Genomic DNA, 23,372 nt, shown 5'->3' on the forward strand with positions numbered 1-23,372 from the left:
CCTTTCCTGCTAAAAAATTTTGTTATTTTAGCAGAAATTACTATGTCTGATAAGATTAAATTTATACAAAACAAAATGGGTTATTTAAAAATATTACTGAAGTCCTTTGGAAAAGCATCGATTATATTATAGTACATGGAGAAAGTTAGAAAACAGTATGTCCAAAACTAAACTCATTGTCTCACTTCTCAAATGTAGGTACTTAGCACAATATTTATGGTGTCTAGTCTCCCGAGCCTGAAACCAGGCAGTCATTTTAGACTTTTCTCTCTTTCGCTGCTTACTATTAAAAAGCTGTCAAATCCTACTAATTTTATTTCCTAAATATCTTTTATAATTGATATCGCTTTTTTATCTCCACGGTCGCTGTCATAGCTCAGGTACTTATACTTTACTCAGGCTATTAAAACTGTCTCCCCAGCTCCAGTCTCATGAGCCTAAATCATTTTCACACTACAGATTTTTTTCCCGAACTTGATTGTGCCTCCCATTCTGCTCTAAACTCTTAAAGATTCCAACATCCATAAGAGTTACAATCCAAAAGCCTTTGTAAGGCCTTCATATCTTCTCTCTTAACTCTCCAGTACTCATCTCTTGTCATTTTTTCACTTCGTCCTCACAACCTACACCACACTTCTCGGACCCACTCACTCTTGTACGACTCTCACAATTCCAGCGCCTTTGCCTACCTTTCCTCTGCCGGGAATACTCTTTCCCCCATTCACTCTCTGGCCAACTCTCTATTCACCCTTCTGTTTTCAACTGAAGCAGTAACAGAAGCGCAACACACGCTAAATAAAGCCGATTCTGCCCTCAAGCTACCATAACCGTCATTTTCCCTGCGTCTTAATGACTCTCTAAAAATTACCCATTTTAAATGACTACACGCCTGGCTCTAACTGTTCGCCCATCTGTTTCCTTAAGACTGTGAACTCTTGGAGGACAGAAATGGGTTTTTCACACTCAGCTCCAACCTATCATAGCACCTGAGGGTCTTCCTTGCATTCTTTGACAACAGCAGAAGCTTAAAGAACTCAACTTTAAGGAGTAACGGAATCCAGGAAAGACTTGTTACTAACCGGAAGGGAAGTCTCGCGAGATGTGGGTCTCGGGAGCTCGGCACGTGGGCTCAACTGACGGTTATTGACCGTTATTTAGCCGTTAGGCGGCCGCGCGCACTGCTACTCCGCACTGGCTCCAGAGGTGGAGCGGTGTCGCGCCTTTCCCGAGGTTCGGAGGCCGAAGCTCTAGTTGGTTCTTTCTGCTGCCTTATAAACAGCAGGTGGCGGTCCACGAGGACCTTATAGATGAGGGCGGGTGTACCGAGTTCCTTTGTGAGGACGGAACCCCGAACCCGGTGATGTTTTGATACTGCGTCACCGTTCCTCAGGCAGCCGATCCTCGGTGCCTTCTCGGTGGTCCTCGTAAAACCCCACACAGCTCCTCCCTCGAGGCGATGCTGTTTTACCGGGCTGGTGAACGAGGGAACAGGCTTTCTTTTCAGAATGTCGCAGTGATGCCTTGTTCGCGTTTCTGAGAGATCTGTGTCGCCAGCGTGGCCATTGGTGGTGGGGGGAGGGTGGGAACAAATAGATAAATAGGGGTGTTTCTGGTTGGACCACCTCAGCAACAAGCAATGGTTCCATACATTCCTTTAGGCCACTGGGTATACAAACATCACCTTTTAAATTAAGAAAAATAGTGTATTGATGAAACAATGTAAAACACTTTTTTTTGCCCCTTTGGGTCAATAGGCCATCAGAACTGGAAGAGAAAATGGACATGCAGAAGCCCTTAGCATTGTACATGCCACCAAGATTAAGTAGCAGCCAAGTGTCTGCAGTGAAACCTCAGACCTTGGGAGGAGATTCTAATTTCAACAAGGTGAATTTGTGTATGAATCTTGATTTGACTATTCTTTACGTAAATGAGGCAAAGGGTCCTTTTTTACTCGCGATGTTTTATAAATATTTCTTTTCAGTAAGTATGGTCTGATTTACCCAAGAATTTTGATTAGCGTTGCTTCAAATGAATAATGAGCATACTTTATGTATGTGGGCATCATTCATTTAAAGAAATCATCATTGTGGCTTTAGAACTCTGCATATGTAATGGTTGTTTTAATTCTTCCTCAAGTGATTTGTGGCAACGTATAAGACATATACAATGAAATTCTAAAATATAAATTAAAATATTAGGATCAAGGAAAATTAAGAAAATTGGGACTAATATGTTAACATTCTGGTAAAAATTAACGTGTGACAGCTTAAAATTTGTCTCTGAGCTTCCTAGTCGACAGGATAAAAAGGGAAATTCACTTATAAGAGTTTTTACCGGAAAGAAGGAATTATACCAAGTTTCTCAGGGAAAACAGCCTTTTCTACTAAATTAAAAAAGTTTTTCAGATTCAAGTTTATATTGGAGATAGAATGAAGCAATAAATATTGAAATTTTGTATGCTGTTGAAAAATTCTTATGTCTCTCCAGCCAAGACTATGACGTTAAAATGTTATTCAGTAAAGATTATTTTTAATTCTATTATGGGAAGATCATATGAAATTGAAGAAAACTATTACTCTGTGCTACTAATTAAAATTATTAATGTTATTCTTGAATACTTACAAAGCATGTACTGCATTATGTATAGTTTAGCTTCATCTTATATGTGAAAACACCTAATAAATTTTTTTTGCTTTGTTTACATGGAAAAAGCATTTGATATTTTAAACACTATATAGACAGTAAAAGATTTACAGTTATAGTCACTTCTTTAAGCAGATCTATATTACATATGTAATTACATATTTTACTGCATGTTATCAGGGTGTTATGGGACAGTATGTTTAAGAATTTCTTTGTGTTTCTAGAGTTTCAGCCAATGTATTGAAGATGATTTTAGTTTTCCATTTGCAATGACTAATCTCTCCAAAGATGAGAAAAACATTGATTCAGGTAGGAGACTGTAAAAGCAATATCTTACCTTACGTGGAAGCATTTTTAAAATACACATTGCTAGATATTGAAAATACACATTGATAGATATTGAAAATATAAGTATTATATTGGTAGCTCTGATGTTAAAGCTAGATGTAATAATATAATAAATAAGATGTTGGCATTTTAATACCACTTGTCTTTTACTCTTGCAGATCCTGCTTTACAAAAAGTTAACATTTTGCCCATGCTTGAACAGGTCAGTTAAATATAGTTTATAGATATAATCTGTTCAGGTATTGAATTGCTTGCTTTAAAAAGAAATTCTTTAGTTGTTGGATTACTCGTTTTCAGTATTTATTTTTTACTGTTTGGAAACTCTCATTAGAAATATTTTCTTACAGGAAATAATTTATTCATTTTTTAGGTTGATAGTTCTGACAGTTGTCACTCCCAGGAAGGACTAAAAGAATCTGATTTTGAGGTCAGAAAATTTCCTGTTTATATGAAATTCCGTTTATTTAGAGTATCATTTTTTATTATTTTTTATTTATTATGTATATATATTTTTTGAACTTCAAAAAGATTAACATTTGGTTAATATTTTAAAATATATCTGTTAAAACCTTTTATCCTTTTGTTTTTCTTTTAAAATTGCTGAAACACTAGGCTTCTGTTTTCTCCTGGGTTATAAAAGCATCCATTCTTTAGGGGCAATTTAATTTCAAACCATAGAAATCAAGTATAGAAGTAGTAAGATGGATACAATATGTGAAAAGACTGAGAATCAAGCCAATACTTTATAAACAATCTTTTTAATAATAGGTACAATTATTTACTGGCTGGTTTACTGTCTAAGGAATTTGTAGGGCATGCTATACTTTTGATTTTAATTATGAAAAATGTTCTTACTAATAGCACATAAATGTCTTTAAAATGAAGAGAAATTCCATGGTCTGATAAAGTGCTACATATTTGTTACTGTGGTTATAGTATCATAGAATTTAAAAGTATGGAATTTATTTATATATTTTGATAAAAAGCTATCAGGAAGCAGAAATCAGTGTGATTTAAAAAACATAAACTGGCATTTACCTTTTAATGTGGAAATGGATAATGCAGGAAATTCAAATAAAATCCAAATAAAACCTCAAGTAAATGAAAGTTAGATTTTGTATTTACTATTATTTTTCTTGTCATTATATTTTAAACTTCATGTACTTCAGTTAATCCTTAAATCGCATATATAACCAAAATGTTTTAAGACCATTGTTAAAATTTATAAATTTCTTATAGAGTGATTTATTTTAGCTTTTGACCAGCCAGAGTCTCTCACTGACTAAAATATTTTGAAATGATTTTATTCGCAAGGTATAACTTAGTCAAATGACCAGTAACTTTAGTGAACTAACTAGTACTGCCTTAATAGTTTAAAAAAGTTAATGTAGCTTTCAGTTTGCTGTTAGGGCATAAATTGAGGAGAGATTTGGTCTCAAGTCTTAAGATACTATTACTCATAGATATTTTCAATAAGCAGATATAGTTCGGTTATACTAAAATTTCGAACAATTAATGATCTTTGAAAACCTATTTTAATAGAATTCAGAGCCAATGAGCAAACTGTATTCAAAACTGTACAAGGAGGCTGAAAAGATCAAGAAGTGGAAAGTGGATGTAGAATCTGAACTGAAGCAGAAAGAAAATAAGTTGCAAGAAAATAGAAAGATAATAGAAGCACAACGGAAAGCCATTCAGGAGCTACAGGTATAAGGGTATTTGGAATTGAAAATGTGATATAGTAAATCTTATAATAGTATTTAAAATAGACTATTCAGGGTAAGTTGTATTTATGTTGTTTCTGTGATACGGGTTTTAATTAAGCACAGTGCTTTTTTGAAGTTTCATTGATATTGCATTTCAACTTTAGGATAAATACAGAGAATAAGTTGCACAAAACAATGAAAATGATTAGAGAAATAATAAATTACTTTAGATAAAGATCGATTTAATGATGCTAATTTATTGAGTTTTATTTTTATTAATTTCTATTGCTGATGACGTTTTGTTGATATAAATGTCTTTTATATTGGAATATGACATTTATGGATAAAACTTTAAATTTGAAACTGTTTAGTTTCAATTTTATGGCATAGTGATAGAAAAATTTTCAGAAAATGCAACATTGGGTTAGGACAAGGATAAAACATCATTGGATTTCGTTAACCAATGTCATAAATAAATAAATAAACAAATAAATATATAAATGTTTAGGGAAGATAATATTGCATAAAAATATTGTCAGAATTTTTTCGTAGATTTAGCAAACTTGATTTATATTGTTGAAAGTGAGACCCATATTCTTATGGGAAATCCATAACTTGTGACAAAAAAGTTCTTTTTGGTGTTCAAAGAATTCTTATAGACTATTGTAGCACATTAGTAAAGAAATATTATTTAATGATTATACTCATGTTTATTTTGCTAAGCAAAATGTGATGAACTGTTCTTCTGTTTTGTAAATTAGTTTGAAAATGAAAGAGTAAGTTTGAAATTAGAAGAAAGAATTCAAGAAAATAAAGATTTAATTAAAGAGTAAGTAATGATTTAATGAATTGCTCTTTCTTGATTTATTAAAATAATTTCCAAAAATTTATTGAGCACTTTCTGTAATAGAATACTAACTTATATGTAGAATTCTGTCTGGGTACTGTGGAAAAATGAAGACATTTTTGTTACATTCTTGGATATGGCAAACTGGTCACTGACTACTAATAACTTCTCAATTTCAAAAATGGTAGGCAGGAGAAATCATTACTTGGTGTGAAAAGGTACCTGATAATCCTATATCTACAACTGCCCATATATTTTGTATACCTTTCTGTATGTATATTGTTTTTTAGGTGCAGTACTTACAAAATAGGATTCAAACTCAGCTTAGTTCCAAGCTACTTTTCACTCTCAAATTCCTGTTTTGGCCAATGGCCCGCTGATTCTTCCATTTACTTTGGCTTAAAACTTAAGAATCGTCTTTGACTTTTCCTTTTCTTTATTCTAGGCAATAGCTAAACCTTATTTTATACATTTATCACCTCATTCAGATTATATCATGCAGAATTTAATAGAAAAATATAATTGTTTAATTCATCTGCCAAGTAAATATTGGTTAGACTGTAACGTATGGGTCTACATAGAGTGCCAAATTTGTTTCTTCACTTAGTCATTGATGAACAATATATAATATATACAAAGTATAATGTTTAACAATTTTTAAAAAAATTATAACAGTAATATTTTATAACTTTTATGTGTGATTTTGCTTTGCAATTAGATTACACTTAGGCGGACTCTTTCCTTTTTTTTCAGGAATAATGCTACAAGGAATTTATGTAGTTTACTCAAAGAAACCTGTGCCAGATCTGCAGAAAAGACAAAGAAATGTAAATATCTTTCTTGTTCTATGTGATTTTATCAATTTATTATTATTATTTTAATGGAGGGGAAGAAATTGTCTTTTTACTTTTTGGAACCAGTTTTGATTCGAACAAGTTACATGTGCCTCATTCCATTTACATATTTACTAACTAGATTCTCAGTTTTTTGAGCTTTGCAAGTTCAAAGCTTTTTGAAGGATAATGTATTTCAAAAGATATGTACTTGGCATTTGTGTTTAGTTTTCATTTCAGTTAAAGTGTGATCTTTTGTCTGAAACAACCAGGAAATTGAATCAAGTATATGATATATAGCCATGTTCAAATATAAAATATTGGTGGAGGGCTGTGCTGAAGGCATAGTACTTAAGAATAGTCATGCAATATTTATTTCCAATCTAAATAAAATTCTCTTAAACATTCTTTTAAAATATTCTAAAATTGTGATATATACATGAAAGTGCACATTTTATTTTATGCATATTTTAATTTTAATTGTAGGAATTCTTTTCATTTTGATGAAAAACAAAAAGTTGATTTTCAAAAATAATATTTTTTATCATTGTCATTAATTTGATATTAGCTCTACTTTGTTTTTGCCAAGAATCTATTTGGAGATACTGTTTACTTGCTTTTTCAGAAGAGTGCCTATTTTTCTTAGCTAAAAAGTTAAATTGATATCACACATCTTACTGCTTAGGAGTTTGAACTTAGGAATTAGTCTGTGCTTAAATTCAAATTTTCAGTTGCTATCTGCTTGACCTTGAATAATTTGAATAAATTATGTAATCTTTCCGATCTTCTGTTTATTAATAAAGTGCCTCTTAGTGTTGTTTTGAAAATTAGTTAATAGATCTAAAATGCTAAGAATAGTTCACAGTGCTTAATAAATGTTAACTATTATTATTATAATTTCCAGGATGCAGTATAGCTAGGTTTTTTATTCTTAGTTCCTGCATATAGTACTTTGCTTTTAGAACCATGCCTTCCAGAATGTATAGCACCACTACCAGCTCCTCCACTATATCCTGTTTATTCAACTTTCAGGATTAGCTTTTCTGCCTAGATATATAAGTGGTAAAAAGTATACAGGTAGAGGTAGAGGAATAGTATATCGACTGCCTTGACCAAAGTAACCTGGGCTACAGAGATAAGGCTGCTAGTCCTTTTCTCTGTTTAGAGTTCTCTAGGTCAGAGATCAAATGGTGGTTTAAAGAATCTTTTAAACATTTTTAGGTGATTTCTTAGAATAACTAAAGAGTATATCTTAATGAGACATGTAGATAATTTTTTTTCTTAAAAACTTAATACTTCCTTATTGTATGTGTGGCCCATTCTTTCTTTATGATTGTATCTTCCTTTTTCATTGACATCATGTTTTCTTGGTTCTGTTGAGAATACCGAGTAGTTTTCTGAAATTTCTACCTGGATTCTCTAGAGTTCGTTTTCAGAGATAGGCTGTTCCTTTGAACATCTTCCATTGAGAGTATTGTTTCCTTTGAGAGTATTTTTTCATAGGCCTCATATAGGTATTCTCCTCATATACATAGTTGAAAAAGGCCAGAACTAGCCAGACTAAATAAAAAAACTAGATGATAAACTGACTTTGGTCCTAATTTATCTCCCCTGATTTAGGCGGTTGAATCCTCTTGTCATATTTACAATTGTATGGCAGTTTCTAAAGTTTTCACCTTGCATAGCTTTGCTTATCATAGCTGCATCTTCTTTCTGCCCCCTCTGCCTGGTTTTCTGGTACTCCGATAAATTTTGTAGACTATATGATTTTGAGTAATTTCAGTCACTAAACTCAAACATGCACAAAATTTTTATATCTTAAAATGTTAAAAAAATCTTAATTTTTGTAAATCTTAAAGCTTTGATTCTGCCGGCATGAAAAACTTAATTTCAGTAAATTTGAGAATTTTCCCCCTTTTCCTGAGGTTGTATCTAAATTTAGGGTGCCTATATAGTACCATATGGTGGAGAGGGACATTTGTTTTTCAGTCATCTATTCACTGAGACTTTCATTATTTCGATTGGTATTCAGTTATTGGTCCACATGAATTGCTGCTGAGTTGTTCCTCATTTTTGTCCTCAGGGCCCATTCAGGTCCGCTGGTTCTTTGTGCTTTATCCCACCATGCTCAGTTACACAGACTGTTGGGACAAGGGAAACTGAAGCTGTTTAAGGCCCCAGCTGTCTAAAGCCCTAGCTGTCTAGATATATTTCACAGCCATTTATCCTCAGGTTTTGTCATCTTCCTTGAGCCCTATTGAAGGGAAAAAAAAAAAGCAGCAGAGACCTACTCTACTCTTGGTTTTCCAAAACTATCTGAAGATTTTGTGGTCCCCAACCGTGAAGCTTATCCTGGTGATTTCTTAAGTATTGCCAGAATCTGATAAGCTCTCTCAACTTCTCCTTGTAAAGGCCTCTTCTCTACACACTAGTATTTCTTAGGCCTAGAAGATAGGAAGCTTTATTTTGACCCATATATTAAAAATCTATTGGTTGTTTATATCCTGAATCCTTTTCCTGACCACAACACTGGTCTTTTGAAACTTTTTCTTTGCTTTTGGTTGAACCATCTCTTCTTCGAGGCAATGAATACTGCAAGATCTAGTTGTCTCAGTTGGGGCAAAGTAAGTGTGTGTGTGTGTGCTTGTGTTTGTGTGTGTGTGTGTGTGTGTGTGTGAGAGAGAGAGAGGAGAGAGAAGAGAGGAGAAAGAGAGAGGAGAGAGAGAGAGAGAGAGAGAGAGAGAGAGAGAGGAGAGAGAGAGGAGTGGGAGTGAGATGAGTGGGGAAGGAAATAGAAAGATAGATATTTCAATGAATGGATAAATATCAAGAGGAAAATCCAAAAAAGTAGGCATATATTTTTAGATCACTCTGCTATCAGATTCTTCTCTGTGCCACTCGTAGCAGCTAGCTCCTGATAACTGTAAACTATAGCTAAGCCAGTTTTGTTTTCTATTTTGTAGTCTTATTTGATTTCCAGTACTTGCCTGTTAGAAGAATAGCTGGAGGGTATCTTGGAAGTACTGGTAGTGAGAAGACTGGAGGTGTAGGAGATAGAATGCAGTTCTTTAGTACACACAGTTTCTGAGGAATAGAAGTTTGTTGCTAATCGTGTTAGGTAGTGAAAATGAAACAGTAAATAGATGGAGTAAAAAATATGAATTATCTTTCTGTTGAAACGTTGATGTGTTCTGTCTCCATTTCCTCAAAATTTTCAGCCTTTTAATATTTAAATTAAAATGGTTCAGCTCCCGCTCATGTGCTATCATAAGTCCAGAACTCTCTCCAGTATTTTCAGGGGGTTTAGGATATTTATATTCTTCTGAAGTCAATTCATGTACCCTGATTTTGGTTGTTTTGCTCCTCATTGACATTCGAGTCTACAGTAGCTGCTGTTCTCTTGTTTTGCAGCCTGTAATTGAGAGTTTGGGACTAATGTCCTCCAATTCAATGTTTCTGTGATGCTGGCCTCATTTGGGGGAATGATGAAGGGACAGACACATTTGCTTTTACTGTCTTGTTCTTTAATTCCCCACAATACTACCTGCCAACACTAAGTTTTACTTACTTTACTGAAGATTTGAGTATAGCTGGAGGGAATCATCGCTCATGTAAAAAACCTAAAAATAAAAAAAAGATCAAAGCGGATTCATAGAGGATTTCTCTCTGGGCCCTTGCCTGTTCTTAACCTTGCTCTTCCTGTGTTGACGTTTAGCATCCTTTCTGCCTCCTCAGAAATAGAGCAAGAGACAAGAGCAAGCTTTATCTTTAATGTGTGTCTCATGAATCTTAAATATACAAAGGAAAAAATACTTTATAGAATAGTTCTTATATCCCTTCCTACTCATTGAGAAGGCTAAAACTATAAATGTATTATACGAGGTATGAATAAATTCATGAATAGTAATGTTGTGAAAGTAAATTAGAGATAATTTAACATCAACAAGCTTTTGAGGTTGATATGAAGTACAACCATGCCTTACTACAGAACTGCTTTTGATACTACTTTAAAAGACTCAAAAGACATACCAATGGCCTTCCCTAACACAGAATTTTAAACATTTTTATATTTTCCTGAGACATCTTAGGTATTATCTTTTTGGCATCATAACTGTTTTAAAATTTAATTTTGAAATTTTATATTAATAATAGATGAATATGAACGGGAAGAAACTAGACAAGTTTATGTGGATCTAAATAATAGCATTGAGGTAAGTGGTAGCAAAAATTTGAATATTTTAAACAGAAACATTTCTAAGCAAAGTAGAATGATAGTTACAAAGGCATGGAAAACTGTTCCTACTAAAAGGATTATTATTTGTTGATGTGATTATATCACCAATAAAATTCTCAAGGTTCTATACCAAATGTTAACGTTTTGTTATTTAGTAGCTTTTGAATTTACATGTTAATGACATCATTTAACTTAATTTATCAAAGATTATTAACTGTGTCCACTTTGCTTCTCTGCTATAGTTGTTCTTTTCTTTTCTATGTTTCTCAAACTTGCTAAGCTGTTTCTGATCTTGGTTCTTTGAACTTTTTTCCTCTGTGTAGACCTTTTGTGTCCAAGATCCTAGGCAAACTCATAAGCTTCATTCTTTTTTTTTTTTTTATTATCCCTTTACTACTTTATCTAAATTTTTTTTTCTATTCAGTTATTCTTTATCTCCTCACCTTGTTTAACTTTTCTGAAGAGCACTTAAACCTATATGACAATTAATTTGATATGTGTGTGTGTGGGTATTCTTTCTTACACTGGAATGTAAGTTATTTCTAGTACGATAAAGACTTTGTCTTAGATCCCAAGTGCCTAAAACAGTGCCTAGCATATAACAGACACTGAGCAAACTTATTAATTGAATAAATGAATTCGTCAAATTTTGCAAATCAAGACTTGTTGAATGTTAAATGAACTCATGCTGCTAGATGATGGATGTGTAATTTGGACTCCTGTGGAAGAGACGTCACAGAGGTTATACTTTAGAGGGGAAGACAGATGTAAAATAAGTAAGTAAAATAAAGATAAAATTACAGATTTTGATACAGGCTATTAAGTAAATGAATAGAATATTGACAATTGTTTTGCTGCTATTAGGTACTATATAACATGTTTTCTAGTACCTTTAAGCATATGGGGGCTAACATAATAGGCACTTTTAATAAGTTTTTAGAAAGTTATTTAGTTATTAAAAGTATAGAGTTTTCATTATTCAAAGTTGTGTAGTTTTAAATCTAATGACCATGTGATACAAATTTGTTAATTTTTCATAGTTTGAAGAATGCTATTGAAAAAGTCTAAGTATGATTCTTAAAAGTTAAAGTTTATATTTCAGAAAATGATAATAGCTTTTGAGGAACTTCACGTGCAAGCAGAGAATTCCAGACTGGAAATGAATTTTAAAAGTAGGGGTCCCATTTAATTTTTATATTATTCTTCTGCTGTTTATATTTTTATTAGATTGTTAATGTTTTTATACCTTCAGCTTGTTGCCTCAACTATTTTAAATTTTTTGTTGTATATGGTTTTATAAGCCCCTCAAGAATCTTGTAGAAAATGACAGGGAATTGATATATGTTAAAAACACATTTTTGGCTGCAAAGCTGTATTTTCCCTGAAATCAAACTTTTATGGTTTGTATTTAATTTTTTAGAAGTGTAATTTGGTCTTATTTTTACATTTCTTAGTAAAGTGACATGTAAAAGTAACTATATGTGTTTAAAATCTGTTATTTCATATTAGTGTGTTATAAAGAATACATTTTTATATATACACTTATAAAAATGATAGAATTTTCTTATTGTAACTTTGATATTATTTAAGTTTACCATTTTACTAGTTAGCAAGAAAACAGCTGTTTTAGTTAGAAACCTTGGGGGTTTAATATCGAGATAAATAAGAAAGTGAAATAAAATACTAGAAACTTTAAATTTTACTTGCTATACAATTATATTAAGATATTAAAGTATATTTGTTTTATTTTTAAAGTAAAGGAAGATTATGAAAAACTTCAACACCTTGAAGAAATACACAAGAAGGAAGTAAATGACAAGGAAGAGCAGGTGTGTTTTTAAAATCAATTCTGTATACTTTAAATATGCTAATTCCTAAAATACTTAAAATTTCAAAAGAAATTTGTATTTACTGACTACATGATAAATTTCTATTAGAGAATTTTAATATTATACATATCTAAATATTTAGCCTTTTGCCTAGCAGAATATGCACACACAACGAATGTCCCTTTTTATTTTTATTTTTTTAAATTAAATTTATTGAAGTGAATATAATAAAATTATATAGGTTTCAAGTGTACAGTTCAATAATATGTCATATGTATATTGCATTGTGTGTTCACCACCCAAAGTTAAGTTTCCTTCTGTCACTTCCTGTACCCTTATCTACCACCCTCTCCCCACTTTCCCTCTGGTAACCACTAAACTGTTGTGTGTGTCCATGAGTCTCTGTTTGCCATGTTTGTTTGTTGCTTTCAGTTTTATATCCCACATATGAGTGAAATCATATGGTTCTTAACTTTTTCTGTCTGACTTATTTTGCTTAGTATGGTAATCTCAGGATCTATCCACATTGTCGAAAATAGCAGTGTTTCATCTTTTCTTATGGCTGAATAATATTTTATTGTGTATATGTACCACATCTTCTTTATCCTGTCAAATATTGAAGGACATTTCAGTTGTTTCCATGTCTTGGCCACCATGAATAATGCTGCAGTGAACATCAGGGTGCATATATCTTTAAATGCTAGCCCTTTTTAAAAAACTCAATGAATCTTCTATAATAGTTATGTTAGTGGGTAATAGTACATTGCTGCAAAAATATATTATTTTGTGAGAACTTTTCTTTATGCAAAAACCTCATAAAATGTAAAGATGATGATCATTGACCATTCAACCCACATTTTGTAGTTTTTTTTGAAATATACTATTCCTGACACCAATTGGGGGGATCGTATTATGAACTATATAAATGTCTAACCAATGTACTGTATACTCGAAACTAATTAAAATAAATTAATTTCAAAAATTAAAAAAATTAAAACTTTTTTTGCTGCTTTCTACTAATGTCACATAGTGTAAGACTTGAAAATGGTGAGTCTGTGTTCTTTGACGTTCACGAGAGTGTTAGAGTGTTGGTTTCAGATTATCACTATGCCACCTTTATCAGTTTCAAGCCTTCTGCTTCTCAAATGGAAAGCAATATATAGAAGGAAATCTGCTTTTTGTTTCTCCGTTTTTTCAGTTTTTCTTCTCTGATTTGCCACAAGATACCTTGTAACAACAACTAACAAGGGTATCCAAACAATAGTAACAAAAGTTAATTGAAAGTACAGAGAAAATACTTAAAGTTTTCTTTAAGTTCTGGTTAAATGATAGAATTACAATTTGTGTGTTATTCTAATTTGAAAGTTAACAATATTCTGTATTTTAACAGAAATTTTAAACCAGATTTCTGAAAGGAGCTCTTTTTAAAAGTTAAAAGTGTGGTTATTGTAAAGAACACAACAATAGAATGCAGTGCTAAAAAGCTGGCTGGAGTTCTGGGTACATGGGCAGAGCTTACAGATTGTTGGATTTCCCTGTAAAATGATAGTATGGCCAGCTAGTGTTTTTGCTAGGGACTCCTATGTTATTTTTAAGATTTTTCTTTCTGGAGTTCTCCAGATTTTGCCTGGGGATATAAACTTGGCTGATGGCATTTTGGAGCTAGATTGGCAGGGTAGGAAGACAGACTGAGTCTCATCATTCCATGTTTTGACTTTGCAGTTATATCTTTCATCCCATCCCTCTCTGTGCCTGGGATATTCAGGTTTAGAGATTCTGTTCTTCAATTTTACTCTGCCTGTGTCTCTTGCAAAGATAGAGTAGTGTTAGTTTTCTGATTACATTGGCTGACAGGGAGTAGAGGCAGGAAAGGAGGGTTAAGTGAACCTAGGGAGGTCTTCTACACTTTTTACAGACTTTCAAATAGTCTCCTTATACTTAGTGTCCTGTTTCATACTACCTTCCACAATGTCTGTTGCCTCTAATTCTTGGAACATTCTGGGGTTCTTTGGGGTGGATTTATCTTTTCATTAGTATCTTCCTTGTGCAGGCTCTTAGCTTTGACCTTTTCCATTCCTAAATCATTTTCTATTCCTTTCAACTGCTTTCCTTCTTTACATATTGTGGTTTGGATTATAGAAGTCTCATGGTTTCATGGAAGATGAAGTCTGTCTTTATTGTTTTCCTGGTTATTTTTTGGGTGATTTGGAAATGAAAATAGGGCAGAGAGGTCTTTCTGCCATCTTGAATCTGCGTCTTCAGCTTATCTTTATGTTTATCGTTCACTTTTTCTTCACATGCACACTGTATTTTAGCTGTCAGAGTATTTTCAGTTTTCTTAATGAAGCACGATCTCTTGATGTTTTGTGTTCTTGTACAAGTCTAGAATGTTTATTTCCCTGTGTTTGCCTGATTAATTTTTACTTGTCTATTAAGACTGGATTCAGTCCCCTGAGGATTAACTTTTGATTACATTCTCCAAGAGCGATATAGGTGTTTCATTCCTGATTCCTGTAACATTTTTGTCCTGTTACTAATAATATTAAAGTAGAGTTGTTTGTCTCCTGGTTTAGGCTATGAGTTTCTTGAAGGCGAATTCCCTCCTCTCTGTATACTCAATGCTTATGGTTTCTGGAATGGTGTAGGTGCTCAATATTTATGGAATAAATGAACCAAGTAGATTTCATTATATAATCTCAGTCATAAGTTAAAATGCGTGCTATAATATTGGATCTATCACATTACAATAAGTCCTTACTTAATGCCATTGATAGATTCTTGGAACTTCAGTGAAACAATATATAATGAAACCAGTTTTACCACAGGCTAATTGATATAAACAAAAGTTAAGTTTCTACGGCATCTCATCAAAGTTATAATGAAACAACATTGAACAAAATGATGTTTTTGAGGACCCACTGTAGTTTATTCATTCAGTCATTCAATAAAAGTTTATTGTGCAAGCATGTACTAAATGCTAGGCATAGTCAGCTGAAAAGCATATAAACAGGTACATAAAATAATTGTAGGTGATGATAAATGCTAAGGTTTCATATTTAATTATTTATGACTATAATGTGTTCTTTAACTATTTCATTTTAGGTATCACTGCTGTTGATCCAAAGCACCGAGAAAGAAAAGAAAATGAGAGATATAACAGTTCTGCTAGAGGAATATAGAGATAAAATTAATCAGTTAGAGGAAAAAACAAGTAAGAATTTATGTAATAAAATATAACAGTGTCATATGTGTTTCTCTTGTTATGTTTTAATTTTTGTCTTTCATTACAATTTTGTTCTAATGTTTTCTAGTACTGCAATTCCAAACCTGGGGTTAACCAGTTCAAGGGTGCATAATGAAGTCACTTAGGGAGCTTTTTCAAAGTACATATGTTCTTCTTTTTCCTTTTCATACTCTCACCTTGTCTTCAGTTTCAACAAAGTGCTCTATGAAAACAGGGATTTATTTCTTTTTTGTTGTCGTTGACTGATACATTCCAAGAATATTGCCTGGTACATATTGATTATTAACTATTCCTGGAGCAAGACATTTGGAAAGGCATTAGGGAAAGATTGTCAAACTAGACCTTAGATGATTAAAGGTTCACTAGATAGTTAATTGGAAGAGTGAGTGTACGAAGAAGAAATGGCTTGCACAAGTCATGAAGTGTGAGAATTAGGGTATATTTAAAACACTGATTGGTGTGTCTATATCTTAAACTCAGGTAGATGGGACTGGAAAAGAATGTTTGGTTCAAATTATGAAGGATCTTGAATGTCATATTACGTTTAGACTATCTTTTTGAATTTTTTCAAACTTGTTCAGGGCACTTGGAAGGCATAAAGGACTTTGTGAAACACTGTACCTTTCAGAACATCATAGGGATCTGGTGACTTTTGTCCTTTTTCTCTTAAAAGCTTCTGTCTTCCTCACATAGCAAATAATTATCCAGTTCTTGCTAACTTATGCCTGCTTATTTCACATTACTGTCATTACTATATCCTATACTCCAAATATATTGAAATTGTTTTAACTTCTACATTTTATGCTGTTCCTATCTCACCATCATACTCTTGACTGCTTTTTCTGTGGTGTTAGGCTGTTGTAGAGTTGCTAGGCTGCCCCTTTCCTTCTCCTTCTGCTAGAGAGAGCAGACTTTTTTGAACCTTTTTTTGTCTATGCGCATTAATGTTTCCAGATTGTTGGCTTCTTCAGCTTTAAGTCTGGGATGTGTGATGCAAACAAACAAAAAACACAAAACAAAACCCCAAACAAAAAAATCTCTAAACTCTCTACCCCAAGAGTCTTACCATTTGCTTCTTAAGTCCAGAGGCCTCGAATCTGATCTGCTTTCTCTCCGCCTTTCAAAGTCTTCTTATATTTGTTTTATATATAACGTTGTGAGTTTTGTTGTAGTTGGGAGGAAGAGAAAAAAATATATCTATCCCTTCTTCCCAGAAGTGGAAGTCCTAGTTTAATTACTTTTTATTATTCCAATTTTCACCCATGACTACTTTGAAAGTTATATAATCTGTTTCTATTTTTTTTAGTGCTTACTGGAGATATTACAACATTGATTGATTACTTTTTAATATGTAAAGTTAATCAATACATTTACCCTCTTGGATTATTCAAGGGGACTTTAAAACATTAATTACATTTAACTCTGTTCCCTTCTATTTTTGTTTTGTATTTTAATTCTATAAACAAGATATTATTACTGTTTTATGTAGACAGTGTTCATTTGGTTTTACCTATACATTTTCCTCTTTACTCTTAATTTTTTTTTTTTGTATAACAGAACTTTCATTTTGATTATATCTTTTCTGCCTTCAAGGGGGATATTTAGAATATCTTTTAGTGAGAATATGCTTGTGATGATCTCTTTCATTTTATTTGTCTAAAAATTTGTTTATTCATTCTCATCTGTAAAGGATATTTTTGCATAAGATGTATTTCTAGGTTGGCACACTATTTGTTATTTCTAGAAATTTCTTTTAGCACACTGAGGCTATCATCTTGCTTTCTTTTGGCTTCCTTTGTTGATTTGAAGAAAGTCAGTTGTCAATTTAACTGCTGAACCTTTGAAGATGAGGTATCTTTTAACTCTACTGTGACTTTTCAGATTTTCTTTGCCTTTGATTTTTAGCATTTTCAGTATGATATGTTAAAATATAGGTTTAATTTTATTTTATAACTTCTTAAATCTGTGAATTAGTATCTTTTATTATTGTTTTTCTTTAAATGTATTTGCTCTGTTCTCTTGTTTCTGCTCCTTTTTGAACTTTGTGTAAAAAACATGTTTTAATTTTCTAACTCTGTCTTCTGTGACTCAATCTCTTCTCCATATTTTCACAGTTTTGCCTTTCTGTACCTTATTCTGGATGATTTCTTTTGACCTATCTTATTCACTAATTTTCTCTTCATTTGTTTCTCATCTGATATGAACCCTTCCATTTTATTTTCAGTTATTAAGATGTTTATTTTAAGATATTATTCTAACTTATTTTTTAAATCTGCTATGCTATTGTACTTTATGTAGTTCTCTGTTTCTTATTTTCAAGTTGTTTTTTTTTTAAATACACTAAGAATAGCTGTTTTGTACTTTCTGACCATTCTTTATCTTAAGTGTTTGTGAGCCTCATTCTGTCTTATCTTTCTGATAGCTTTTAGTCAAAGTGCCTTATTTTCTTGTATACCTCCATGCTTATTATTTTTCTTGCAAAAACTATTTGTAGGAATAATTTAAGACCTGCCTAGTATGTAGGTAACTTAAGTAAATGGGAATCCTTCCAGGAGAAAATTTTGTTATGTGCCTAGTGGCTCTACCTGTCTGGCATAATCTTAAGTCATTTTCAAGGCTTGAGGTTCCTTGGACCAGTCAGGTGATATGAACCTGGGCTGAAGATCTCCTTGGTTTACTTTTGCTGCCTCCTTACATGAAGAATGCCCCAGTTTATTGTACAAAGGTCTAATTCTTAGACTTTCAACCTTATGTAGTCTTTGGTTTTTCCTTTTCTTTTTCTCACCCCATCATAATTTCAAATCAAAAGTTCAATTTTGCCAGGATCTGCAAATGTCTTCTGGGCAAAAGCAAGTTCTGTGCTTATCTTATGTTTCTAGGTTACTATTTTTCCTTTACTTTTGACCTGGTAATTTCTTATTTTATCAGGAGTTTAATGATTTTTTTTAATATTCTTAGTATTTGATCCTGAATTTTTATTGCTTTAGAGGAATGTTTGAATGACATACCTCATCCATTACCTCAATGGACTTTTCATTTTATTTATATAATTTCAAGAAGTTTTATTTAGTTTATGGGCATCTTCCTTATCTCTTTTAGTTTTTAAGGATTGATATAATATGTTTTTCTTAAAATGCACCAGTAGTAATTCTAACATCTGAAATCTTTGCAGGTCCAAGTCTGCCTTTTGTTCATTCTTCTGACTGCTTATGGTGCTTTGTATCCTCATGTGATTTTTGATTATGAGGTTATAACTTCATCTGTAGAAGTTTTTTAAGGCCTGGATTGCAAGTATATTTTTATAGAGAAAATTTGCCTTGGCAGCTTGTGGAATTTAGGGGGAACTTAGGGGCACTTCAAATTAAGTGTTGGCTTGGAGCTTTTTAAGACATTATAGCAGCATATATTCAATTCCCACACGTGCCTAAGGACTAGTTTTTGATTATGATTTTTTAGAGGAGACATTTATTACCAGACTTTGATAAATAGCATCATAGTGGGCACCACAGTGTTCAGTTGTCATTTCCCTCTCTCCAAATTTACTTTCCCTATTTTTTTTTTCAGAGTTGGACTACTAGCCCTTTCATTTCTACACGGATTTTTCAGAATGGAATTTTAAAAAATGTTATCGTGAAAGCTCATTTTATTGCTCAACATACTTTATTGTTTTCAAGACTTATGAAGCATACACCTTTCAGCAAGTTAAATAAATCTTTATGACTTTGTCCTTATTTTCTTTTTAATCATATATGCTGCGATTCCTCCGTCATACTTTTTTTTGAATGCTATTGAAATACATTTCCTTTAGACCCCAGAATGCATCATGTTCTCTTCCATATTTTGCCTTTGTACATGCTTTTTCACCTGTCTGTAGTTTTGTCCCCCAACTCCCATTACTCATGTTAATTCTTACTGGCTTTTAAATGTTTCAACTCAGTTATCACTTTCTGGAAGCCTTCCTTGAACTTTTCCTTTCTATGGCTGTCTCCCCTTACTTCTAACCCTTAATGATCCTATTTGGCTTAGTTGCCCCCTTATGTATATTCCCAGAACTTCTAGTGAATACCCATTAGCACTTATTGATTATTTGTTTGTCTGACGAAGTATATTGTAAATACCATGAATTTTAAGGTTCAGTTTATAGCATATACCATCATCATCCTAATAGTATTTAACATTTATTGACTATATGCTAGACATTGTGGTTAAACATCTTAATTTGCATTATCTTGTCTAATCCTAACAGCAACCCTCAAGATATGAGTAACTGTCATCATTCTTATTTTCCATTGGAAAAAGTAGAGTCAGACTGGTTAAGTATGTTTAAGGCTAGATAGCTAGTCAGAGGAAATAGAATACTTTGAACCCAGGGAAGAGCATGGACTTCTTTTTACCCTCTAGTGTTTTTATGACTTCTGAAAGTGAACACACATTTAAGTCTTTAACCTATTTTGAAGTTATTTTTGTATATGGTGAAGATAATTATCCAGTTGAATTTTTTTTGCATGTGTCTGTCCAACTTTCCAAACACCACTTAAAGAAGAGAGCGTCATTACGGGAGTGTATATTTTTACCTCTTTTGTCATCAATTTCTTGTCCATATAAGCAAGGGTTTATTTCTGGGCTCTCTATTCTGTTTCGTTGATCTATGTGTTTGTTTTCTTGCCTGTACCATACTGTTTTGATTATTATAGCTTTGTAGTGTAGTTTGAGATCAGGGAATGTGATACCTCCAACTTTGTTCTTCATTCTCAAGATTGCTTTGGCTTTTTGGAATCTTTTGTAGTTCCATATAAATTTCAAGATTGTTTTTTCTAGTTCTGAGAAGAACAACATTGGTATTTTGAAAGGAATTGCACTGACTCTGTAGATCACTTTGGGTAGTATGATCATTTTAACAATATCAATCCTTTCAATCCACGAGCATGGTATATCTTTCCATTTTGTCTTCAATTTCTTTTCTTCAGTGTCATAGTTTTCATAGTACAAGTCTTTCACCTCCTAGGTTAAGTTTATTCCTAGGTACTTTATTATTTTTTTATGCAATTGAAAATAGGATTGTTGCTTCCTTTCTCCTTCTGATTGTTCATTATTAGCATATAGGAACACAACATATTTCTGTATATTAATTTCGTATCCTACTACTCTACTGAATTTTTTCAAGCAAAGGAAACAAAAGCAAAAATAAGCAAATGAGACTACATATAACTGAAAAACCTTCAGTGAAGGAAACCTTCAACTAAACAAAAAGGCAACCTACTGAATGGAAAAACATACTCTCAATGATATATCTGATAAGGTGTTGATATCTAAAATATATAAGAAACTCATACAACTCAATATTAAAAAAATAAACAATCTGATTGAAAAATGGGCAGAGGGTATGAAAAGACATTTCACCAGAGAAGACATACGTATGGCCAACAGACATGAAAAGCTGCTTAACACCACTAATAATTAGTGGTGTTAATCAAAACCAGAATGAGCTACGACCTCACACCAGTCAGAATGCCTGTTATCAAAATGTCAACAAATAACGTGTTGGCAAAGATGTGGAGAAAAGGGATCCTTTGTGCACTGTTGCTGGGACTGCGAGTTGGTGCAGCTCCTATGGAAAATAGTATGGAGATGCCTCAAAAAACTAAAAATAGATACCATATGACCTAGCAATTCCACTTCTGGGTATTTATCCAAAGAAAAATGAAAACACTAAATTGAAAAGATATATGCACCCCTATGTTCATTGCAGCACTATTTATAATAGCCAAGATATGGAAGCAACCTAAATGTCCCCATCAATAGATGAATGGATAAAGAAAATGTGGTATACACACACACACACACACACACACACACACAATGGAATATTATACAGTAATAAAAAAGAAGAATCTTGCCATTTGCAACAAAATGGATGGATCTAGAGAATATTATGCTAAGTTAAATATGCCAGGCAGAGAAAAACAAATACCATATGGTTTCACTTATATGTGGAATCAAAAACAAAACAAAACAAAACAAAAACCCCAAACAAAACAGAAATGGATTCATAGAAACAGAGCAGAGGGATGGTTATCAGAAGGGTGGGGGTGGGAGGATGGGTGAAAAGGGAAAGGGAATGTAGTCAATATTGTGATAAGTTTACACAGTGATAGATGATTACTAGAATTATGGAGTTAATCATATTATAGGATATAAAAGTGTCAAATCACTCTATTGTACACCCGAAGCTCATTTAACATATAAGATTGTGTACCAACTATACCTAAAAAAGAAATTTAAAAAAGTGAATGCACACATATAAAGCACAGAAATTAGTACTTGACATTTAGTATTTAGTAAACATTAGGTATTGAGTGGAGTTGAAAACTTTTAAAAAGAATATTTAAATAAATATATTTTAGATAATTTAAAAATCAAAATAGCAATAATGAAAAAATCATGAATAATTTCCCCATTAGGAAATAAATTACTTTTAATATTTTTGTGTGTATTCTTTCATATGCACTGTTTATATAAGTACTGTTTTTAACACCCTTTTCTATGATATTTTATAAATAAATAAATAATGAAGTATCATCTTTACAGTGATTATGTTACGCATTGTGTGTATGTACTACCATAATCTATTTCCTGTTGGATATTTAGCTTGTTTCCAATATTTAGCTATTATTAAAAAATGTACACTGAAAATCCTTAGATATTTATTTACTTTTGAGTGGTTGGGAGATAATAATCTTGAGTAGTCAGTAAAAGTTGATGATGACTGATATAAGTGCATCTGTTTTTGTGTAATTCTTCCTCATTTTGGAGTATCTAGTGGAGAAAAAAATGTAATTGTTACAAATAATTTGTTTTCTTGGTATGTATTTTTTATTAAGTACTACCTATCTACCTCTTTTTCTTTCAGAATTACAGAATGACATCTTAAAAGAATCAAATGAGAAGAAAGATTATTTGACATCAGAACTAGAAGATTCTAAAATGTCTTTGCAAATAAATATGGTATGATTTAAAAACTGATTAGTGTGTGATAAGTGTCACATTTTCCATCAGTCAACAAATATTTATCAAATGATAATACTATGTAAAAGGACTCAGAGCTTCACATAGAGAGGATACAATCCAAGTCTCCGAAATGCTTATAGTGTAGTCAGAGACATTGGATAAAAACACATCAAAAGTATAACAAATACAAGACCATGCTAGATACCAACAATGTGATTCAGGAAAAATTACTACAGTTCTAAGAACTGAAAGAACACTATGTGCCGGATTGGCTAGGAAGATTTCATGGAGAGATTGGAACTATAGGTTGGCTTTGGAGGAATGGTGAATTGAAATAAGAGTAGTGAGTGACATTACAGATTGGCCAGTGTTGGGTCGTGGAGAGGAGTGAGAGGAGACGGAGGGAGGGACAGCAAATTACAGAAGAGGATGAGTTCAGCTTTTTTTCTTAAGACCCTGGGATCATAGCTTTTGTTTTGTACTTTTTCCTTTAGAGTACTCAAAAGGCTTTAGAGGAAGATTTACAGATAGCAACAAAAAAAATATATCAACTCACTGGAGAAAAAGAAGCTCAAATGGAAGAATTTAATAAAGCTAAAGCTGCTCATGCATTTGTGGCTACTGAACTTAAAACTACTGTCTGCCACTTGAAAGAATTATTGACAACAGAACATCAAAGG

At 32.5% G+C, this 23,372-nt stretch overlaps 1 protein-coding gene across 1 annotated transcript in view; it reads left to right on the forward strand.

Annotated features, from left to right (window-relative positions):
- The first annotated feature begins 122 nt into the window (after positions 1–122).
- Positions 123–23,372, forward strand: part of SYCP1 (synaptonemal complex protein 1) — a 71,813-nt gene continuing 48,563 nt past the window's right edge. Inside the window, exons 1-13 of the mRNA XM_039841280.1 lie at positions 123–1,884; positions 2,868–2,952; positions 3,150–3,193; positions 3,362–3,418; positions 4,534–4,698; positions 5,459–5,526; positions 6,298–6,371; positions 10,530–10,588; positions 11,714–11,783; positions 12,367–12,440; positions 15,543–15,651; positions 22,595–22,689; positions 23,187–23,371. Coding sequence (XP_039697214.1) covers positions 1,777–1,884; positions 2,868–2,952; positions 3,150–3,193; positions 3,362–3,418; positions 4,534–4,698; positions 5,459–5,526; positions 6,298–6,371; positions 10,530–10,588; positions 11,714–11,783; positions 12,367–12,440; positions 15,543–15,651; positions 22,595–22,689; positions 23,187–23,371 — 1,193 coding nt within the window. The 5' untranslated portion in view covers positions 123–1,776. The remainder of the gene's footprint in view (positions 1,885–2,867; positions 2,953–3,149; positions 3,194–3,361; positions 3,419–4,533; positions 4,699–5,458; positions 5,527–6,297; positions 6,372–10,529; positions 10,589–11,713; positions 11,784–12,366; positions 12,441–15,542; positions 15,652–22,594; positions 22,690–23,186; position 23,372) is intronic.

This window comes from Pteropus medius, unplaced genomic scaffold, assembly GCF_902729225.1.
Source record: "Pteropus medius unplaced genomic scaffold, Ma_sr-lr_union100, whole genome shotgun sequence".
NCBI lineage: Eukaryota > Metazoa > Chordata > Mammalia > Chiroptera > Pteropodidae > Pteropus > Pteropus medius.